The sequence below is a fragment of the Sminthopsis crassicaudata genome, chromosome 5, assembly GCF_048593235.1.
Source record: "Sminthopsis crassicaudata isolate SCR6 chromosome 5, ASM4859323v1, whole genome shotgun sequence".
In the NCBI taxonomy this organism is placed as follows: Eukaryota; Metazoa; Chordata; class Mammalia; order Dasyuromorphia; family Dasyuridae; genus Sminthopsis; species Sminthopsis crassicaudata.
The window spans coordinates 290,425,163-290,446,848 of record NC_133621.1 but is presented as its reverse complement, the minus strand read 5'-3'; the positions used below and the strand labels follow the sequence as shown (position 1 = coordinate 290,446,848).

The 21,686-nt window shown below is 35.8% G+C and overlaps 1 protein-coding gene across 1 annotated transcript in view; it reads right to left on the bottom strand.

Moving 5' to 3' along the window:
• Window positions 1-17,508, bottom strand: part of STAB2 (stabilin 2) — a 155,957-nt gene extending 138,449 nt beyond the window's left edge. The window contains exons 1-4 of the mRNA XM_074271422.1: window positions 17,121-17,508; window positions 8,559-8,692; window positions 7,633-7,748; window positions 473-558 (exon numbers count right to left, since the gene is read on the bottom strand). Coding sequence (XP_074127523.1) covers window positions 473-558; window positions 7,633-7,748; window positions 8,559-8,692; window positions 17,121-17,201 — 417 coding nt within the window. The 5' untranslated portion in view covers window positions 17,202-17,508. The remainder of the gene's footprint in view (window positions 1-472; window positions 559-7,632; window positions 7,749-8,558; window positions 8,693-17,120) is intronic.
• Between the last annotated feature and the right edge of the window lie 4,178 nt (window positions 17,509-21,686).

The window sequence follows — 21,686 nt, the reverse complement described above, 5'->3', positions numbered from 1 at the left end:
AGCTCATCTAGTTCAATTATATCATTTTATAGTATAGGAAACAGAGGCCCAGAGAGGAGAGGTGATTTTATAGGTCATAGAATTATAAGATAAAAGACCTAGAGCTACAAGGGATCTCAGAACCCATCTAACTTTCTCTTGAGTGTAAGGTCAAAGAGGTAGTTAGTGGCCCAGCCAGGATTTGAATCCACTTCTTCCAAAACTCTCAAATAGCACTATAATATTGCGATTATTGTATAACATATATAATATATAACATTTATTACATATAACATAATATATAATGTTTATTATATATGATTATTATATTATAACTAGGATGATAAGGGAATGGATAGATTGTAACCTGTAACTGAATTGAAGAGCTGTTCATGATAATGGGGTTAAAAAGCCATTGAAATATTCAGAAATGGGGAATTTCTAGTGGCTAAGGTTAGAGTGTGAAATTTGGAGAATTCATCCCTGAACTTACCAAACAAATGCAACTTCCGTTTCCTTCAATGCCATCGGAACAACGCCCCCTGTCACTGCAAGGGGACTTTTCTCCTCCAGGACATTCTGAAGGAAACAATGGAAAAGTCAGAGCTGAAAATACCACCAATAAATAATAACAATGATAACTAAGGCCATGTTCATAGAAACCATAGAAACTATCCATTTTTTGATGGATATCTGGGTGAAGAGAACATCTAGACCTGTCCCCAACCACAGAAGCACAATGGGCAAATGTCATCATTCTTCATTTGCACAAGATATGGCATTGTCATCTCTTGAATGGAGGTAAAGGAGGAAGAGATGTGCTCCCATGGAATGGGCTTCTGACTCTGATCTCTAGGACTCAAATCCCACCTTTGAAATTCATAATGTCATTGGGAAAATCATTGTAACCCTCAGAGCCTCAGTTTCTTAATTTGTAGAATGATGATATAGTTGCAGGGGATGACTTCCTGAGGTCCTTTCCAGCTTTAGCTCTATCATTGGCCAGGATGAACTTCTAAAGGGCAGGGTCTATCTTGTACTTTACTTTGTCCTTAGCACACTGCCTGTCACATAGTTTTTGTTCTTGTTGTATTGTTTCAGTTGTGCCCAGCTCTTTATGACCTCATTTGAAGTTTTCTTGGCAAAGATACTGGAGTGGTTTGCCATTTCCTTCTCCAACTCATTTTTAGATGAGGAAACTGAGGCAAACAAGGTCAAATGACTTTCCCAGGGTCATGTATCTGAAGCTGGATTTCAACTCATGAAGATATCTTGTTGGTTCCAAGCCCAGTGCACCTACCCATTAGGGTTGTTATGAGAATAAGATGAGGATACATATAAAACATTTTGCAAATCTTAAAGTGCTATATAAATGCTTAAAAGAAGACTTAATGGGATTTATGCCCAGTAATATCACATAGATAAGAGAACCTATTTGGCAGAGCTGCTGTGAAGATCAAATGAGATTTAAGTAGAGTACTCTATAACCTTAAAGAGTCATGTAAGTTTTAGTGAATAATTGTAATTTACTCAAGAGAAGTGTATTATGGGAGAGAAGATAGACTCAAAGAGTGAAAGAGCTGAAACTAATATTAGATCTCTTCCATCTAACTAACTCCACCCTCTCATCCCTATCTCATGTACAAATCCCCTCCAACATTTTTCACAGTTAAGATCATAAAGGTCACCTTTCTCATTTTCACAGTTAAGGAAATGGAAGTTTAGAGAAGTTAAGGGATTTGCTCACGGTCATGTAGGCAGTCAGAACTTGAGGTGGGATCTGAATCTAGCACCTCCCAGCTCCAAGTTTGGTGGCCCCATTCTTTTATCCATACATGTTGAATTTCCATTGGCATTTCACATTTGTGTGGTGAATGAGGTCTAATGATTTGAAAACTTATTTGAAAATTCATTTCCGTACTGCTTCGAGTTACTTTTCTCCCCCCTAAAGCTGGAGGCATATCTATCATGCTAGCCAAAGCAATTTCCCATGTTCTTTTCCTCATGCCCTCATTTAACAAAATGTTCAGAACTGCAATTTTCAGAATCCTCATTTGCCATAGCTATCATTGGACATAGCCTTCCCTATTCCCATGACAAACTTTTGGGGGAATTGTGTACTAAAAATAGCTGACAAAGCTATTTTGAGTCACAGTGTTTCCATTTGCCCTGAGTTATCACCAGGACCCCACATGGCCTCCTGTTTGGCTATTTTTCTCAATGAAGAGGTCAAGCCATTATCAGCTGGTCAGCAAAGAATCATATTGTTCTGGAGCTTTAGGGAAGAAGATAATGAGTTTCCTTTTGGCTTGAGGCTAGGACACTCCTAGGAATTCTAGATTAAAAAAATAAGAATACCAATGAATTGTCAGCAGCTGGGTGTGAAACCACGCTGGTTGGATTTGGAGATAATAGGAATGTTTCCTGGGTTTTCCCATTTACATCCCAGGTTGGAATCCTGTATCCTGATGGGAAATAAGCAAGCACAGTGACCTTGGCAATGTCAGGGACACTAAGTCAAGGGCTCTCCAATAGACATCTTATCAATCCTCTCATTTGTATTACTGAGATGGGATCTGGGAGTTCTGGAAAAGACTTCAGGGCCCATCCCCAACCCCCAATATTTTATAGACAAGGAAACTGAAGCCTACAGAATGATTTGCCTGAGCTCTCATACAAATAGTGCCAGAGCATGCCTGGGGAAAATTTTTTACAATATAACTGACAAATTGCTATCTACCTATTGCTCAAAGAACTTGGGAGAAAGGTGACAAATACTTATAGTTTTAGATACAGAGAACCTATATTCAAATTCTACTTTTGTCACTTAACTGCTTGTGTGTAAACCTGAGCAGGTCATTTAATCTCTCTTGACTTTTTTATGTGATGGCATTCCTTGGCAGTGTGATGAAACCAAAGATCCTTTCTCAGAGAGTTTTTAAATGCAAAAGAAAAAAAAATTGATAGAATTTTACAGGAAATATATTGAAATAGTTATCAAGATATTTTTAAAAATCCACCTTAGAGTAATAACTTTTATTCTGTGCCTCAGTTTCTAATAATAAATAAATAAATAAACAAATAAATAAATAAATAAATTCCTTTGGAATTCCTTTCAGTTCTAGAATTATGATCATATGAAGTGAAGATCTAGAAAGTCAACACTTCTCTTTGGATCCTGATTTCTTCCTTTCAAGAATGAAGAATTACATTAAAGTTCCTTCCTATTCGTAGAATGCAGTTCTCTCCCTAACTGCCTATTAGAGTCTCTTTCTTCAAAGTACCTACCCTAAACAAAACCTTTCCTCTTCGACTCAACTGTTAATAGTCCCTCCCCTATTACAATGCATCTCCCTTGAATACATTTTGTATTTATGTTCATGCATTATTTTCCCTAGACTATGGAGTCCAGAGATCTGAGTTCAAATTCACACTCTTATCTTTACTTCCTGTATAATTTCTGGCAAGGAACTTAATGCCTTTGAACCTAAACTTCTTCATCTATAAAAGGAGGTACTTTCCAATTCCAGATCCCCAGTCCTATAGACATGTAATCCCACCACCCTTCCACTTAATTCACTTCCATAACTTAATTAAATCTAATAATTTGACTTAAGTAGCTAGTAAGTGCTTAGTTAATTCTGCTTTGTTCATGTGTGATATGATCTGAGAGATGAAAGAATTTTGCTTCTGAATTCCTGAATGAGGATGGATACTTATTTTTAGTTTTGTTCTTTGTTCTCAAAAAGGACCATGTCATCAGGATGTACAAGTGAGTTGGATCTGAGTGAGAGAGGGTTGCCTCACTTTCTCCTCCAGAACCATCAGATATAGATCAGGATGATTGAAGTTGGTCCTGGATGCAATAGGAGCCTTAGCCTTTTTAAAGCTAAGAACTTTAACCAGTCTCAGTTTGACCGAGGCAACACCCATTCAGTGAATAAGGCTAAGTGAGAAAAAAAAATAGGCTTTTTTTTTTTAACTTAATTAAAAAATAATTAATCCGGGAGGGAAAAGCCCTCAAAATTTTTGTCCAAAACAGCAATAATTGCTATTGACATTCATGCTGAATCAATCAGGATCAAAAAACCAAAGAACAAATGGGCTTATCCTGGAGAGCCAGAATGAGGATGAACACTAGCAGAATCAAGAAGAAGCAGGCATTCTTGCCTTACCAGTTTGAATAAGGGCAAAAATCATTAGAACCCTCGTGTCTGAATGGCTGAATTTTGTGTCTAGTGTCTTAAAGGGGTTTTGGGTGAAGATGTGATTGATTTACTGAGAAGAAAAAGAAGTCTTTTCTGAATAATTTATGGTTGCAGAGTCTAGGAATGTGCTTCCTCCCAATGCAAGCTCAAGGATGACTTTCCCCTTCCCTTCCTCCCCACTCCCAGAACCCTTATCTCTTCAGGAAATGTAAAGTGATAGCCAGAATCTCACTTTGTCATCACCATGCAATTTGAGGACAGACACTTTTTCCTGCACACGTCACAGGAAGGAAGCTTTGCCAGCAAATGTAGAGTGTTCTCTAACAGCAGATAAAGGGTGTGCTCTTTAACTCTTCCTCCCTCCCCCAATTTAAGTGAGGGGAAGAATCAGAAACACCCATACGTTGTTTGCTCCTCTGATCTTCAGATTTATTGGGATATTGCAATAATATTTGAATTGGCTGCTTACTTCGTATCTATTTTATATGCATTGAAATGTGTAGCTGTTATTATGACCCCAAAGAATATAAGTTCACCAAGAGCAGCAACTGCTTCTTTTTTGTTATTTCTCCAGAGTCCAGAACAGAGTTTGGCACACAGCAGACACGTAATACATGCTTGTAAATTGCTTCTCTAATTCAGAGGCTTTTAAATATGGTTTTTTTTCCTTTCTGTCCTAGATCCTTTCAAAAACCTGGTAAAACTTATGGACCCCTCAGAGTCATGTTTTTAAATGCATAAAATAAAATACATAAAATTATGTTGAAACAGTTTGTAGACAATAAGACTGTAGTGATATAGGATACAGAAGCAACTCTAATAATAGTATGATATTTTAAAAGTTTGTAGTAATTATATATATAATTGTAGTAATTTTAAAATAGTTTCCCATGGGTGTTTGAAGGGTCTATAAGGTCAAAAACAGAATTAGAGATAGGTGTTTGATGGCTCAGGACAGGGGGTATACCTGAATACATCTTTAAGTTTAATTTGCATCAACTTTTTTTTTTTATCATTTTCTTAAGTCTGAACAATAAAAAATATCAAATCAAATGTTAATTTATAGCATTTATTGATTTCTGAGCTAAAACGCTAACATTGAAAAGCTAACGATGAGCTGGCTCCAGCACATTCTTGGCTTTGGTTATTAAATACCTGATGATGATTAGATATAAAGATAGGGTTGATGATCATAAACTATATTTTGAGCTAGCTGTAACAAGTATAATGTGAGGGAAAGCTAGGTGGTGCAGTGGGTAGAGCATGAGCCCTGAAGTCAGGAAGAACTGAGTTCAATTCTGGTCTCAGACACTTAACACTTCCTAGCTGTGTGACCCTGGGCAAGTCACTTATAACCCCAATTGCCTTAGCAAAAACAAACCCAAAAAACCCAAATCAACCTAAAAAACCCCTCCCAAAATAAGTATAACATGATAGGAAAGTATCTGTCATTTCTATGGTGACAAAGTCACAGTTATTGCTAATAATGTTGTAGTTTGTTGCCTCTGTTTACATCAGAAAGAAATGCTAAGTTTTTGTTAGAGGTAAGTGAAAATAAAAATGCTATTTCTTTCTCTTCCACGTTTACAGACAACCTGAAATACAGACAAAGACATACCTAGCTTTGGCCAGGTAACTATCCTGGGCAAATATCTTTGGTGTCTATGCTTCTAGCTAAAAAATACAAACCTGCCTTTAAAGCCTTTGACAACCTGGTTCCCACATTTATTTTATTTTTATTAATATTTATCATTATATTTCTATTATAATACATAATATAATTTATTTACTTACATTTATATCATTATTATATTATATTATTCCCTTTCACACACTCCCCATTCCAGGTAGCTAGCCTAAAGCCAGCTCTTTGTACAGAGCACCCCATCTCTTGCTTCCAAAACACTGTATGGGTGGAATTGGAATTCATATGTGGAATCCTCCCCTTTCTCATCTGTGCCTTTGGAAATGACTTTGTATATACTTTGAGCTGCTGATCTGGGCACATGTTGTATTACTCTTGGAGAATTAGTGTCTTAAGGTCAGGTTCTATTTTATTGGAGTTAGCTAAGTGGTACAGTGGATAGAGAATGGGACTTGGAATCAGGAATCACTAGGTTCAAATTTACCTCAGACTATTTTACTAGCTGTGTGATCCTGGATGAGTTACCTAACTTGCCTCAATTTCTTCAGTTGTAAAATGAAAATAATAATAGCACATATCTCTCAAGATTATTGGAGGGAGTATCAAATTACATATTTAAAAATTTCAAATCTTAAAGCATTATATAAATGCTTGTTATTATTATTATTATCATTATTATTGCTATTTATCTTTGTATATACAATAGCCAACACAGTCTCATGCATCTAAGAGGCTCTCAAAACACGCTCTCAAAACAGAAGGAATTAAGAGAGCTTTCAAAGAACTTTTTCACCTTTGTTACTATTTTGATCTCATATGGGGGACCTTTTTATGCTTGGCAGGAGACATAGAATAACACAAGGCAGAATACATTTAGCTTCTGATTTCAGGTCATCTTATTTTTATGATGTCTATTTTCTTGATCATGCTAAAAGAATAGATCAGTCAGGTCAATTCCAATATACTTGTGATGAAAAGAACTATCTACACATCCAGAGAGAGAACTATGGCTACTGAATGTGGACCAAAATATAATATTTTCACCTTTTTACTGCCATTGTTTGTTTTTTTTCTTGTTTTTGTTCCCTTTTTGATCTGATTTTTTATTGCATAGCATGATAAATATGGAAATAAATATATATTGTGCAAAGGTGAATATTGAAAACTATTTTTGCAAGTATTTGGAAAAATAAAATACTATTAAAAAAGAGAAAAGATCAGAGAAAGAGGGGGAGCTGCTACATGTTCATAATAAGACCACAGATCCAGAGTTAAAAGGTACCCCTTTTCATGTTTGTGGAAGTAAAAGCTCAAAAGCATTGTTATTTGCTCCAGATCATATAGGAAGTAAAGATCAGAGTCAGGATTTGAATTTAAATCTCTGGACTCCATAGCCAACATGCTTTTTTAAAAATTGCATGTTGCTTCAGATCTGTTTGCAAAGGCAGTTTACAAACATTACCTTATTTCAATCTCACAATGCTGACATGATGAAGACCATTTTACAGGTGAGGAAATAGGCTCAGAAAGGTCAGGGGTCAGAGGGAATGAGTGCCAGGTGGGAGATTTGGATGTAGAGCTGCCCTTACTTCAATTAAGCCATGTACAAAAACAAATTCTTCCTGCAAATTTAAATGTGCCTCAACAGTTTGTTCTGCATGCTGATAAACTGAGCAGAAGAGGCTCAGAATGGCTTCTCAGTTTTCTGGTTGCAAAGCTTATTTGTCTATAAAACTGAAGGAAAGCCAGGAAGATATTTTTCTATGTCCATAAATCTGAGGTAAAGGAAGGACCACTTACCCATGCAGTCTGGACCCCAGAATCCTGGACAGCATTGTGGCTGTAGATATTCCTTTCTGCATATATGTCGGCATCCAGGAAGAGACAGGGAATAATCCCTGACCTGGAAGGAGTATCTTGGAGACAGGAAAAAAGTTAGGGAAGAGTTAAGAACATCTTAGAAAATTTAAGAGGCTTTCTAGAAAGCTATATAGAGGAAATCCTATATAAATAAAGTTTGATAAAGGAATACAACTCATTGAACCAGTTGAGCTGTTTATGGAATTAATAAATTAAGCATTTCTTAAGTACCTACTATGTACTGGGGATTGTGCTAGCTACTAGGGATAAAAAGACACAAAAAGAAACAATCTTTATTTTCAAGTTTGTATTCTATTTTCATTAATTTAACTATCAGAGATGAAACAAACCAAAAACTTCTCAAGGAGAAATGAAAGAGTGATAGATACTAAGGGCAATGGGATTAAATTTTTTTAAAGGTTCAACTCTTTTGGTTTTTGGAAAAAAAATTGACCTGTATGGTCATTGATGTAGGAAACTCCCAGTTAAAGAAATTCCATCTACCAAAGCAAATTCATACCTTCTCTGCAATCCAGTGTCTCAGAGAATTGATTAAAGTACCATAGGGATTAAGTGGCTTGTCCAGGGTCACAATCCAGTTTGTGTAATAAGTGAGACTTGAACTCATGGGTCTGCCTTTAGAGACCTCTTGGTACGCACCTCTTTTTATTGAAATTTAAATGAAAAGCACCAAAGGGTTTAAAAGATTCATATAAACAGGTTTAAGAGACATAGACCTCCTGATGTAGCATTGGAAGAATAAGGTAAAATTTCAGGATGCTACCGTGTAGCAGGTTAATTTCAGTTTGAAGAAATTCTGCAGATTGTAGATAATTTCTGCACTAGGACTTGTCCATGGTACTTACCTGCAGTCTCTTACTCCAGAGGAGCCATTGGTCACTTTAGTGTAGCCTTCTGGACAATTGATATGAAGGTTGAGACTACAAGACCGGCACTCAGTCCTGGTGGTGACCAGAATCTTCTTGTCACATCTATTTGCCTGGGGAAAGTTATGAAATAATCTCAATTCATGTTCTGGCTATCTTTTATGAATATCTAACTAATAATCATGTTCATTGAAGCAAATATTTTTCTGGGGACTTTTTTGGGTTATTGAGACAGACTTCTTTTGCAAAATAGTTACTTTAAATGGAAGCAATGTTTCAGCTTGATTTGATGCAGTTAGATTTAGTTCAATTCAACACCAAAGGAATTTTAAAAGTACTCATATGCAAGGCATTAAGCTAGGTGCGAGTTATTTTTATTGTTCAGATATATACTTTCATTGCTATGTGAGACAGCACTGGATATCATTTTAGAGAGTTGTCTGAGGGTGCAAGAGAGAAGGGCCTTATGACACAACCACTCTATGCTAGAAGCAAGGTTTGAAACAAGGTCTTGACTGAATCTGAGTCAGGTTTCTGACTATTGTTATCATGATACAATGTGTGTATAAACATAGTCAAAAATTTTTAAAAGTCAAAAACCCATTTCTTTCATCTCAGGGAACTTAAATTTCATCTGGGGATTCTAAATGCATAGTTTTAGAGTAGACTTTTTTATTTGTTTATTTTTAACACACATTGCTTTATAAATCACATTGGGAAAGGAAAATCAAAGCAAAAAGGAAAAATCATGGGAGAGAGAAAAAGAAACAGAAAAAAGAAGTGAACATTGCATGTATTGATTTACATTCAGTCTCCTTAGTTCTTTTTCTGGATGCAGATGACATTTTCCATCTAAAGTCTACTGGAATTGCCTTGGATCACTGAACCACTGAGAACAACCAAGTCTTTTATAGTTGATCATCACAGATTCTTGCTGTTATTTTGTACAATATATTCCAAGTTCTGTTTGTTTCGCTCAGCATCAGTTCCTGTAAATTTTTCTGGGCCTTTCTAAAATCAGTTTGTTCATCATTTTTATAGAACAATGATATCCCATTACCTTCATATCCCACAATTTATTCAGCCATTCCCAAATTGATGGACACTTACTTATTTGTAGGTCTATGCTGAATTTCTGACACATTATTTTCCATTTCCCCCCCAAATTTTTGTCAAATACTGAGTTCTTATTCCAGAAGCTGGAGTTTGGGTTTTTTTTCCCAAATATTAGATTGCTATAGACCTTGATTATTGTTTTATTATATATCTAATCTATTCCACTAATCCACCACTAGAAGAGACCTTTGAAGTGATTAAGTTAAAACCTTAAAATTTTTTTATTTATTTAATATTTTTATTTTCCTTAGTTACAAACAAAACAATTTTTACAGGTTTTTTTTTTAAACTTTGAGTTCTAGGTTCTTTTCCTTCCTTCTTACCCCCACCTCCATTGAGAAGATACAACTGAAGTTATGTAAAGCATTTCCATATAAATCATGTTGTAAAAGAAGACAGATTCCCTTTATCTCCTCCTCCCCAAAAAACCCTCAAGAAAAATAAAGTAAAAGAAAAAAGTATTCTGTGATCTGTATTCAGATAAATAAAATTTATTGAAACTATAAAAAAATCTGTATTAGGACAATCAGTTCTTTCTCTGCTATCGATAAAAATCGATAAATGCTATCGATAGCATTTTTCATCATAAGTCCTTCACAGTAGTTTTGGATCCTTGTACTGCTGAGAATATCTAAGGCATTCACAACAGATATCTCACAATATTGCTATTTGTATACAATGCATTTCATTTTTGTTTCAGTTTGTAGAAGACTTTCCAGACAATCTTTTCTTTCTTTCTTTTCTTTTTTTTTTTTATTAAAAACATATGAGTAAACTGAGATATAGAGAAATAAAAATGACTTCTCTATAGTCACACTGAGAGTAAGTGGCAATTAGAATTTTAATCCAGGTACTCTGACTTCAAAATCAGGACGGTTTTTTTCCCCCTACTCTTCTCAAGAATCATAGAACCAGAGTTTGAAAGGACTGCATAAGTCCTACAGTACTAACCATACACAGATAAAGACCCCTTACAAAACTTCCACCAATAGTCATCCAAAGGTTTGCCCATCATTTGTTCCATTTGTATTTATTATCATTTACTGTGTGTCCAGCAATGTGGGCAAGAGAGAGTGATAACCAGAGAATAGAATTGTTCCTGCCCCCAAAAAATTGTAATCTCATTGGAGAAACAAGGGATATACAGACAAAATTATTGAATAGCAACATCAAATGATAAAGTATACCACAGAGAAGTTCAGATCATTTCTCCATGTCCCAGCTCCTTACCCTTTGACTGTAATTCAGTACCATTCCCTGTCCTGACACATATTTTCTTTAACATTATTATTTTAAAATTTTCAGTGAACATTTATTTTCTCTTACTCCCACGATTCTTCTTCAAATGAGAAGGAAAATGAGAATAAAACAAATCCTTATAATAAATAAGGATAGACAAACAAAACAAATTCCTGTACTGACCATAGCAAAAAATGGATTATTCTGAATATGACTCCCATCATCTTTTTTGTCAGGAGGCAGATAACATGGTTCATCAAGAGTTCTTTTAACTCAAAGTTAGTCACTGAATTCATCAGAATTTTAAAGTCTTTAATAAATTGTTGTTTCTGTATAAATTGCTCTCCTGGTTTCCCACTTTACTCTATATCAGTTCTGACAAATTTCCAAGTTTTTCTAAAATTGTCTCTTTTCTTAGCATTGATCCCAGCACTGATTTGTAAGGCATCTGCATTTGCAGCTCTATGGCTGCAAAGTCAAAAGTGAAGTAATCTTTACTTTCAAAGAGTTTATATTCTAATGGAAGGTACTATATATCTAGATGTTTATATCTATCTATATATGTATTATATATAGCTGTATATGTAAGTAGATATGGAAAATATGCAAAATGAATACAAAGGTAGTTTGGGGAGGGAGAACACCCATAGGTGAGGAAGCAGGAAAGGCTTATGCCTAAAAAATGGGTTTTCTCATTGTTCTCTCCTTTCACAATCCTTCCTACCTCAGTGCTTACTTATGTTCTTCTTCTTCCTTTGCTAGATATCCAAATTATATTGATATTTCAAGAACCAGCTCAAGTGACTCTTTCTTTAGAAGTTCTCTGCTGCCCCATTAAGTCCCTAAGATCTCATAGTCTTCTCTCTTCAAGTGCCAAACCTGCTCTGAATCAGTACAGCTCAGTTTAAAGATTCACCAGAGTTTTGAGCTAGAAAGGGCTTTAAAAAAATTAAGTCTTTGAAGGTAGGTACTGTTTTATTTTTGTCAGTAATTGGAAGAGTTTCAGTAATAGTCACAATAGTCCTGACTCTTATTCTTTCCCCAATGTCACCTGGCTGCCTCTTGAGATTTCTTGTCTTTTAATCAAACTCTTGTATTTGCTATTTTTTTTCTATTTTTCTATTATTTATATTTTCCCTTTTTGCCTTTCCCCCCCCAATTTGGCATCTTCCATCTCTGAAATTTTGGGCAGGCTGTCCCTTCAGACCTAAAATGCCACCCTCTCCACCTCTGATTCTGAGAGTGGTTTCCTTATTGTTAGTGCTTCCTCCCTCTTCAATTTGTTCTTAGATTTTCTCATGTTTGGTATAGTGGGGAAATAGTGAGATACAACAGATAGGATGTTAGACTTGGAGTAAGGAAGATCTGTATTGGAATCATTCCAGATGCTTACTAGGTATGGGGTCCTGAGCAAGTTATTTCACTTTTTCTGATTTTCTCACTTATTAAATGGGAACCTATGATCCTATCTGTGTGATTTTGGACACATTCCTTGCTCTCTCTGAACCTCAGTTAACCATCTGTAAAACCAAGGGGTAGGAGCTGCTAGATGATTCAGGGGATAGAGCACTGATTCTGGATTCAGGAGGACCGAGTTCAAATTCAGTCTCATAATACTTAGCACTTACTAGCTGCATGGCCCTGGACAAGTCATTTAACCCCAATTGCCTCACACACAAAAAAATAAAATCAGGATGTAAACTCAAAGATATCTAAAGTTCCTTTAAGCCCTAACTCCATGATCATATGAATTATTGAAGCAGCTTGCTTAGCTCTTCCATTTTGCATGACTTTCTAATCTCCTCCATCTAGAACGAATATTTCTTTTGTTGTTGTTTTCTCCCAATGGTATATCTAGCAAGTTCTGGGCCCATAATAGATGGTCAAAAATGTTTTATTCATATTATCAGAAATATGGAACTAGAAGGAATTAGATCATATTTTTAAATCTGGAAGATATCTCAGATATCTGGAAGATATCTTATTGAATCTAAAACCCTCATTTGAGAGATGAGGAAACTAACTTGTCTAGCATCACACACTTAATATGTGTCTGAGATAATGTTTGAATTATTCCCAAGTCCAAGGCTTCATCTACTATTCCATGATCCCTCAATTCAAGTCAATGAGCACTTCTTAAGTGTCCACTCTATGCTTGACATTCTACTAAGTTCTGGGGATATAGTGACAAAGCTGAAACAGTCTAAGGTACTCAGAGGCCATATAGCCCACCCCTCTCATTGTATAACTCCAGAGAGGATAAATAACTTGTCCAACATGAATAGGAGTGGGATTTAAACCCAGATCTTCCACACATTTCACTTTATCATATCATTTGAAGGTCCTTTCTATTATTTTTGCTTTTGTTTCTTTGTAAGTCAATTGGGGTTAAGTGATTTGCCTAGGATTACCCAGCTATGAAGTGTTAAATGTCGGAGGCTGCATTTGAACTCAGGACCTCCTAAGACCAGTGCTCTATCCATTGTACCATCTAACTGCCCAAAGGTCCTTTCTAGTTTTACCATATATAAAGTTTTCTAAATGAATGGTATAGATCATAATAATAAAAGTAGTAAAAGTAATTTGAATTAACATTCTATGGAACTGCTGGGATCCTGAAGTAAAATTCTATTTTTTCTAAACAAGCTTTCCCACTATTTTGTCTTAAGATTATTATATCAAATTATAACACAATTTACTCTTCCCTTTCTCTCTCATACTGATTAGGCAATTTCTAACATTCAATTCTGATAGTTCCACTGACTTTCAAATGTTTCCTGCCAAGTTATCATTCATAGATTCCTAAATTCTTAGGCTTGAAAGGGAAGCATAAATATTAATTCTTTCCACACACATGTCCCACATCCTAGTTCAGACCCTCTTCAATTTTTGCTTAGGCACCTGCCACAGTTTCTTAATTGATCCCCTTATTTCTCATCTCTCTTCTTCTCAATAAACTCCAATTGCTCACCCTTTATTACACATCATTCTCTTTTTCACACTCTACATTTCAGACACAACAGCCTACTTGTTATTTCTCAAGCAAAACATTCTATTTTCCATGTGCTTTTGCACAAGTTGTGTTCATTCTTGGAATCAGCATTCTCTCCCTAACTTTATTTATTACAGTTTCTCATTTCAAAGCTCAGACAGGTGTTATGCTATATGAAGCCTTTTCTCATCTACCCAGCTATTAGTGGTCTCTCCCCAATTATAGAGTACTTATTTGAATATATTTTATTTAGAACATTTATATGACTATAAATGGCTTTAATTTCTTCATCTAAAATTGTCTGTTTCTATCTTTTGACTTTATCAATTAGGAATGATTTGTATTCTTATAAATTTGACTCAGTTCTCTTTATATTCTAGAGATAAGGCCTTTATCTGAAACATCTGTAAAAAATGTTTCCCAGTTTTCCTGTTATCTTCTAATCTCAGCTGCATTGATTTTGTTTGTGCAAAATCTTTTTTAATTTAACATAATCAAAATTATTCATCTTGAATTCCATAATGTTCTCTAGTTATTCTTTGGCCATAAATTCTTTCATTCTCCAAAACTGGAATATATTTTGTATTTATCTTCATGCATTATTTTCCCTAGTCTCCTTGAGGGCAGAGACTGTTAGATTTTTTTTTTTATTGTATTTCAATGCCTTGATAAGTAACCTAATAGGACTCTATTAGATCTTTTAAAATTGATCGACATCCATTATTTCCAAATTTGGACACTTCTATATAATTGAATTGTAAACTGAGCTTTGAATATTATCAGTTGAGGCCACTGGAGCTGGCTGGATTGAACCAAGCACCTCAAACTTTGTAATAAAAACAATGATAATGATAACAAAGATAATGATAATAGTGGTGGTATTATGACAGTGATAATTCCCATACTACACATTTAGACTTCAAAATTTCCTTGAGATTTCAATAAACTGTACCAGGTCAGGACAATTATCTGAAATAGTACTATTTCTGACAATTGCCTGGATGTGAAATTGATTTATAAGTATTTAAGAGTAATATTTTAATAGGTATAAGCATACTCAAAATTTCTAAATCTCTAAACCATATGGAACAGAAAGCCTTTGAGATTTAGAGAACTGGCCAACAAGATAAAATCATGAAGGAACAAAATGAGGTACATATTATTCTTATTATCCAGTCTGCCACTAGTGTGGTCCCAAGGATACTTTTGGTGAGCCTGCAGAAGATGAGCTTCAATTACAAGAGGAAAAAAAAGAAAGAAAAGAAAAAAGGAAATTTTGCTTGTTTTTGGTATTTTGTTTGTTAGTTTTTAGTTTCTGGGATTCCATAGAACATTGCATATAAAAGATCAGTAGCAGCATAAAATTTTGGGGGGTCCTTTCTTCTACATGAACATCATTTAAAAAGATGAGAATAAAGTGATAAATTAAAATGATGATGATGAGGATGATGATGATGATAACCTAAATTATCAAAGGATTATCCTTTAGGAGACCTTTTTTTTTTTTTTTTTTTTTTTTTTGGGTAAAGCAGATTATGACAGAAACAGTGTAACATATCACTTTAGGCTGTAAAAACTCACCACCATCGGTATCATAAAAATGAACAGTTTTAAAGAACTTAATTCTGATTAATGCAATGATAAATCATACTTCTAGAGGATCAATGATGAAAAATAATATCCACTTTTTGATAAAGAAGTCACAGACTAATAAGTGTAAGTAGACACACATTTCTAGTCATGATTGATATGGAAATTTGTTTTGCTTGGTTTTACTTATTTGTTAGAAGAGCTTTCTCTCTTCCCACCAGTGAAGTGATAAAAAAATACCATTTGATCATTAAAATAAAATTAATTTAAAGAGGTTAAGACCTCCCAAATATTAAGAAGATGGTACTGGATAGATTACATATTACTTAATTACATATCAGATTCTTGAAATTTTTTGTAAATGAGTAGAAGACATCTTTTGACAGAGAGGTGACAGGCTTTCAAAGTACAAAATGAGACGTGCATAATTTGTGTACATGATAGATATAGGAATTATTTTATTTGATTATACATGCCTGTTACAGGAATTTTGTTGTTGTTGTTTTTTTCCAGTGGGTGTGCAGGAGATGGTGAGGAGGGATGGAAAGGAGAGAAAGTGAATTTTTGTTTACTTAAAATTTAATTAAGATTAGAAATAATTTAAAATTTAACTTTAAAAATTAATTAAAATATTTTTAAAGACAAAAGTAACTTAAAATACAAAAAAATCCAATATAAACTGCAACAAATTCCAATAAATGACAAATCCTTGTACTACAAATACAGATCTCAAAAATATCCTTGAGAACATAAATAACTATCCTGGAAATGGACCATTAATGCATCCTGAACAGTCACTCATAATCAGATGTTACATTGAGTCATAAAAATGTCAGACTAATGTTTTAATAGACTTTGGCATACAAAATATTTATAATTTCCAAGCTACAAGAAGTAAAAAGTTTTGAAGACAGAGATTTCCAGTCTGAGTATAAATTTCTTCTTTCATATCTAACTTTTAGCATATGTATAGGAGCCTACTAGAAAGCGAAAGCCTTAAATAAATGACAAAAAATGTGTCCCAGTGTATAAAGCAGAGGTTCTTAACTTAAGAGTGTGTGTGAAGATAGATAAAATATTTTGATAACTGAACTTCATCATAACTGGTTTTCATTATAATTCTATGTATTTTATCCATTTCTAAATATTATTTTGAGAACTGCTCTATAAACCAAATGGGTTCATTAGGCAAACAGGTTAAGGCAAACTTCCTGGTTTAAACTTTTGGAAAGCACTTACAGATGTTATATCATTTGATCCTCACAACAACCGAGTGAGGGAGTTGCTTCCATAATCTCCATTTTACAAATGAGGAAATCAGAGAGTGTAAGTGACTTATCCAATGTGATAGACTATGCAACAGAAGCTGGGTGTGAAGCCCAGTTCCCTCACTTCTTTTTATTATACTATGTCCTGGTGATGAGGCCATAAGCAAATCACTTAACCTCTTAATGCTTCAAGTATTGCAATACTTGTAATATACAAAAATGAAGGGATTTTCCTGCATGTGAATGCCCCATACTGATAAATAACAAAACTGGGCAAGAAGGGTTTGAAGGCAGAAGGATGAGAATTACCCCCCAAAGACAGAAAGTTTGTCTTACCTGCTTTAGTGGTTCAGTCAGTGAATACAGAATATGTATGATGAAACCGAGAAGGAAGGAAGACTTCAGGCTTTTTCTCATGATGAGGAAATATTTGCTCCTTCCAGCCTCTCACCAGGATTCTTTAATTTTGTTAATGACCAAATGAGGTAGGGCAGAGATCAGCTGAACTTCATTGACTTTCCCTTAGGCGATGCAGCTATTTCTCTGTTCAGTCCTTGCTTTTAAGTCCCTTTAAGTCAGTTGCCTTCTCTTCCTGTGGAGAACTTCAGGACTGAAAAAACAGACATGGGAAGCCTAGACAGGAAAAAAGCCAAAATACGGGATTTTAGGGAAAACGACCATTCCAGTGGTGGATCCACACTACTCCTGCTGAATGACAGGATTTCCTGAGAGGCAGGGCCACAGCAAGGCATGTCTGTGCCCTCCACAACTTTTAAGAATTGTCCCCAACCTTTTAGGCCCCTGCCTGACCTGCTTCGTGGTCCCTTGCCCTGGCACGATTCACAGAGCCAACCACATAACTCATCTCTCTCTCTCAGGGTTGGGCCACATGCCAGTTCATACAAATGGAATAAAATTGGCCAGACTTTGAGTTTGTCAGTATTTATGTGAGTACCCAAAAGGAAGGCCTATCCTAGGCAATATATGGGAAATCAAGCACTCTCAAAGTCTCTGAATTTTGTTGGGAGGTAAGAATGGCCAATTGATTATAGGATCTTGAGCTGGAAAGGACATTGGAGGTTATATTCATTATGTCATGGACTCAGAGCTAGAAAGGATTTTGGAGATCATTTAGTCCAATCCCTTTATTTTATAGATATGGAAACTGAGGCTCAGAGAAGGTGACTTGCCAACAATCACATAGGTATTAAGAGGCAAATGTATAATTTAAATCAAGTCCTCTGACTCTAGATCCAGCTTTCTTTCTTTCTTTCTTTCTTTCTTTCTTTCTTTCTTTCTTTCTTTCTTTCTTTCTTTCTTTCTTTCTTTCTTTCTTTCTTTCTTTCTTTCTTTCTCTCTTTCTCTCTTTCTCTCTTTCTCTCTTTTTCTCTCTTTCTCTTCTTTCTCTCTTTCTCTCTTTCTCTCTTTCTCTCTTTCTCTCTTTCTCTCTCTTTCTCTCTTTTCCTCTCTCTCTTTCCCTCTCTTTCTTTCTTTCTCTCCTCTTTCTCTTCTTCCTTCCTTCCTTCCTTCCTTCCTTCCTTCCTTCCTTCCTTCCTTCCTTCCTTCCTTCCTTCCTTCCTTCCTTCCTTCCTTCCTCCCTTCCTCCCTTCCTCCCTTCCTCCCTTCCTCCCTTCCTCCCTTCCTCCCTTTCTCCCTTTCTCTCTTTCTCTCCTCTCCTCTCCTCTCCTCTCCTCTCCTCTCCTCTCCTCTCCTCTCCTCTCCTCTCCTCTCCTCTCCTCTCCTCTCCTCTCCTCTCCTCTCCTCTCCTCTCCTCTCCTCTCCTCTCCTCTCCTCTCCTCTCCTCTCCTCTCCTCTCCTCTCCTCTCCTCTCCTCTCCTCTCCTCTCCTCTCCTCTCCTCTCCTCTCCTCTTCTCTTCTCTTCTCTTCTCTTCTCTTTTACTATACCACAAACTGATGCTCTAAATTCTGGTATACCTCTAAATCCATTTGTTATCTACATGGATGGCATGGGAGCAAATAGTCTACACATGTTTTCCTTTATCTTCTCTTAAGATCAGCAATGCAAACAGATACATCCCTGGAATTCTCCAGCTGTAAATTAATGGAAGAATGAGTGAAGAAAAAACAATTTATTAAATGTATACTAAGTGACCTTAGGAGACCTTGGTACAAATCCTGGCTCTATAGGTTGTCGCTTCTATGTCCTTGGCTTTCTTCTGCTTGGTAGAACTTATTAACATTACACTAGCTGATAGAACCTCTTTTCATTTTCGACCCCTTACAGCTATAAATCCATGATCTTTAAAGTTATTTATGGTTTGAGATCTTATGAGTTCTAGGGAATATAAGTAATGGCACACCTTGTGGAATCTCCAAGATACAGAGAGGAATTGAATTCTCCAAGGTCACTTAGTTAGGATCTGGAATCTCAGAGGTCTTTTGGTCTAATTGCTTCATTTTACAAATGAGGAAATTGAGGCACAGTGATTTGCTCATGGTCAAACAGATAGGACTCGAACCCAGTTTCTCCGTTTCCATAGCCAACATTCCCTCATTTGTAAAACCATCATAGGAGAAACTACTGTCCCCTGGTTTCCTATATTATCTAATGTTTTTGGATAGCTTGAAGTTCAACTCATTTGTTTCTTTGCTGCCAAATTGTGCTGTCAAATCCTCATTTGCATGATGATAACATTTGCTTTATCTAACTCAAAGGATGCTGTGGCTGAAATATTTTATGAACTTTAATGTGCCAGCCAATTCAATTCAATTCAATTCAAGCCAACTCAATTCAATTAGATTCAACAATCATTGATTACCTAATGCTCTTGGGACTGGGGAATATAAAAATAAAAAAGTAAAACAGATCTGGTGCTCAGGGAGTTTTCATTATTTTTTTTAATTCTCCCCCTACCCCCATGCACATAAGCAAATACAAACTCTATGTAAAGTCTATTTGAATTAATTTCAAGAGGGATTGAGTTCTACTAACTAGAATTGCATGGCTTTATGTAGTAAACCAGGCCCTGAGCTGTGCTTTGAAATAAGCTCAGGATTCTATAGTAGCAAACATGAGCAGGGAGTGCCTTTCAGATGGGAAAGGGAGACAGACACTTGCTTCCAGTTACCATCATAGGAGATGGAATGTTGTATACAGGAAATAGTCAACAGCCTATTTTGATTGTAATGCAGCATCCATGAGGGGAAGTGACAGGAAATAAGAATGGAAAGGTAGATAGGGTCCAGTAAAATCTTTAAGTACTGAGTTGAAGATTTTGAATTTTATCCTATGGTTGAAATGAACCCATTAAAGAATTTTAAGGGGGGAGTGACTTGGCTAGATTTGTGGGTCAATATTGTTCCGTTGTATCTCTGTCCACACAGTTGCTTTGCAGATAACTCACCCAAGAGAATAAAGAGTAAATTTCATCATAACGTCAGGATAAATATTTAGTTTAATTAAATTTAATGTTAATTTAATAGCTATCTACTAATTCTAAAGCTAGGTAGTGCGGTGGATAGGTCCTGATCTTAGAAATTCATCATCCTGAGTGCAAATCTGGTTTCAGATACTTGCTGGGTGACCCTGAACAAGCCACTTAACCCTGTTTGTCTCAGTTTTCTCATCTGTAAAATGAGCTTGAGAAGGAATTGACACACAAATCCAATAAAATAAAAAAAAACATCCCAAGTGGGGTCACAATGAGTCAAACATGACTGAAAAATAACTGAATATAGCACAATACTGAGGCAAAATGGTATTGTGTTTTGAACTCAGGTCTTGGAATCAGGAAAATCTAGGTTCAAGTTTTCTCTGATGTAACTCTGAGAAGCTCACTTTTATTTCTCATGGCCTCAGGTTCCTTGATTGTAATATGAAGGTGTTGGATTCTTTGACACTTGAGGAACCTTCCATCTCCAAATTTGTGATTCTAAATTCTTTTTGAATGAATGAATGGTTATCAAACCCTGAAGAATAATCTACTCACATGCTGAGATACACAACTTCCTTACAAAAGTTTTACTGTCTAATTCTCTCAAGGATAGGTAAGATTATTTCAATAGACCTCAGAGGATGATGATAGGAAAAGCTCACTGTAGACTTGAGAATTTAGAAATGTGACCTTCTGTTATCATTCTTGATATTATTTCTGGAGATGGGCCCAGAGCTTTGCTGTGATATATGTCCTTTGGCTAAAGACTGTCAAGGGTGCTGTCAGAGCAGCCCAAGACCCATTTCCTGTAGTGATTTCACAACAGCTCTCAGGCCTCTAAGGAACAGGGTTTGGTGGCTGTTTTTAATTAATGACCTAGCCTAGTTTTATTTAATTTTAAAATGCTGAGAGGCAGTGTGAGCTAATGGATGATGAACTAGCTTCAAAATGAGCTGGTTGAGTTCAAGAATGGTTTGATTCATCTTGATTGTGTTACTCTGGTCAAGTTTCTTACCCAAGCTTCTCTCAAAGACAAAGTTAAAGACAAGTTGGAGTTCATCTGCACATTACCTCACTGGATTTCCTATGCCAATAAAATCACAGGTTTGAATTAAAAGTAATTACTCACAGGGAAACTGAGTCCCAAAGAGGTGTCCTCTCCTATTTCCCCCGCAACTCAGGCTCTGAGGTTTTTGGGAAGTAATAGGGAGCGGATAGATAGATAGATGTCAGTGACAAAAATAGTTGTGATAATTTCAGAGCATGAAAAAAAGGAGCGAGAAAGAAATATGGATATAAACGATTTAGATGAGTCAAGTGTGTCTTTATACACTTTGACCTGAGCACATGGCAGGATGGTTTCTTTCTTTCTTTCTTTTTTTTTTTTTTTTGCTGAGGCAATTGGGGTTAAGTGACTTGCCCAGGGTCACACAGCCAGGAAAGTGTTAAAGGTCTGAGGCCATATTTGAACTCAGGTTCTCCTGACTTCAGGGCTGGTGCTCTATCC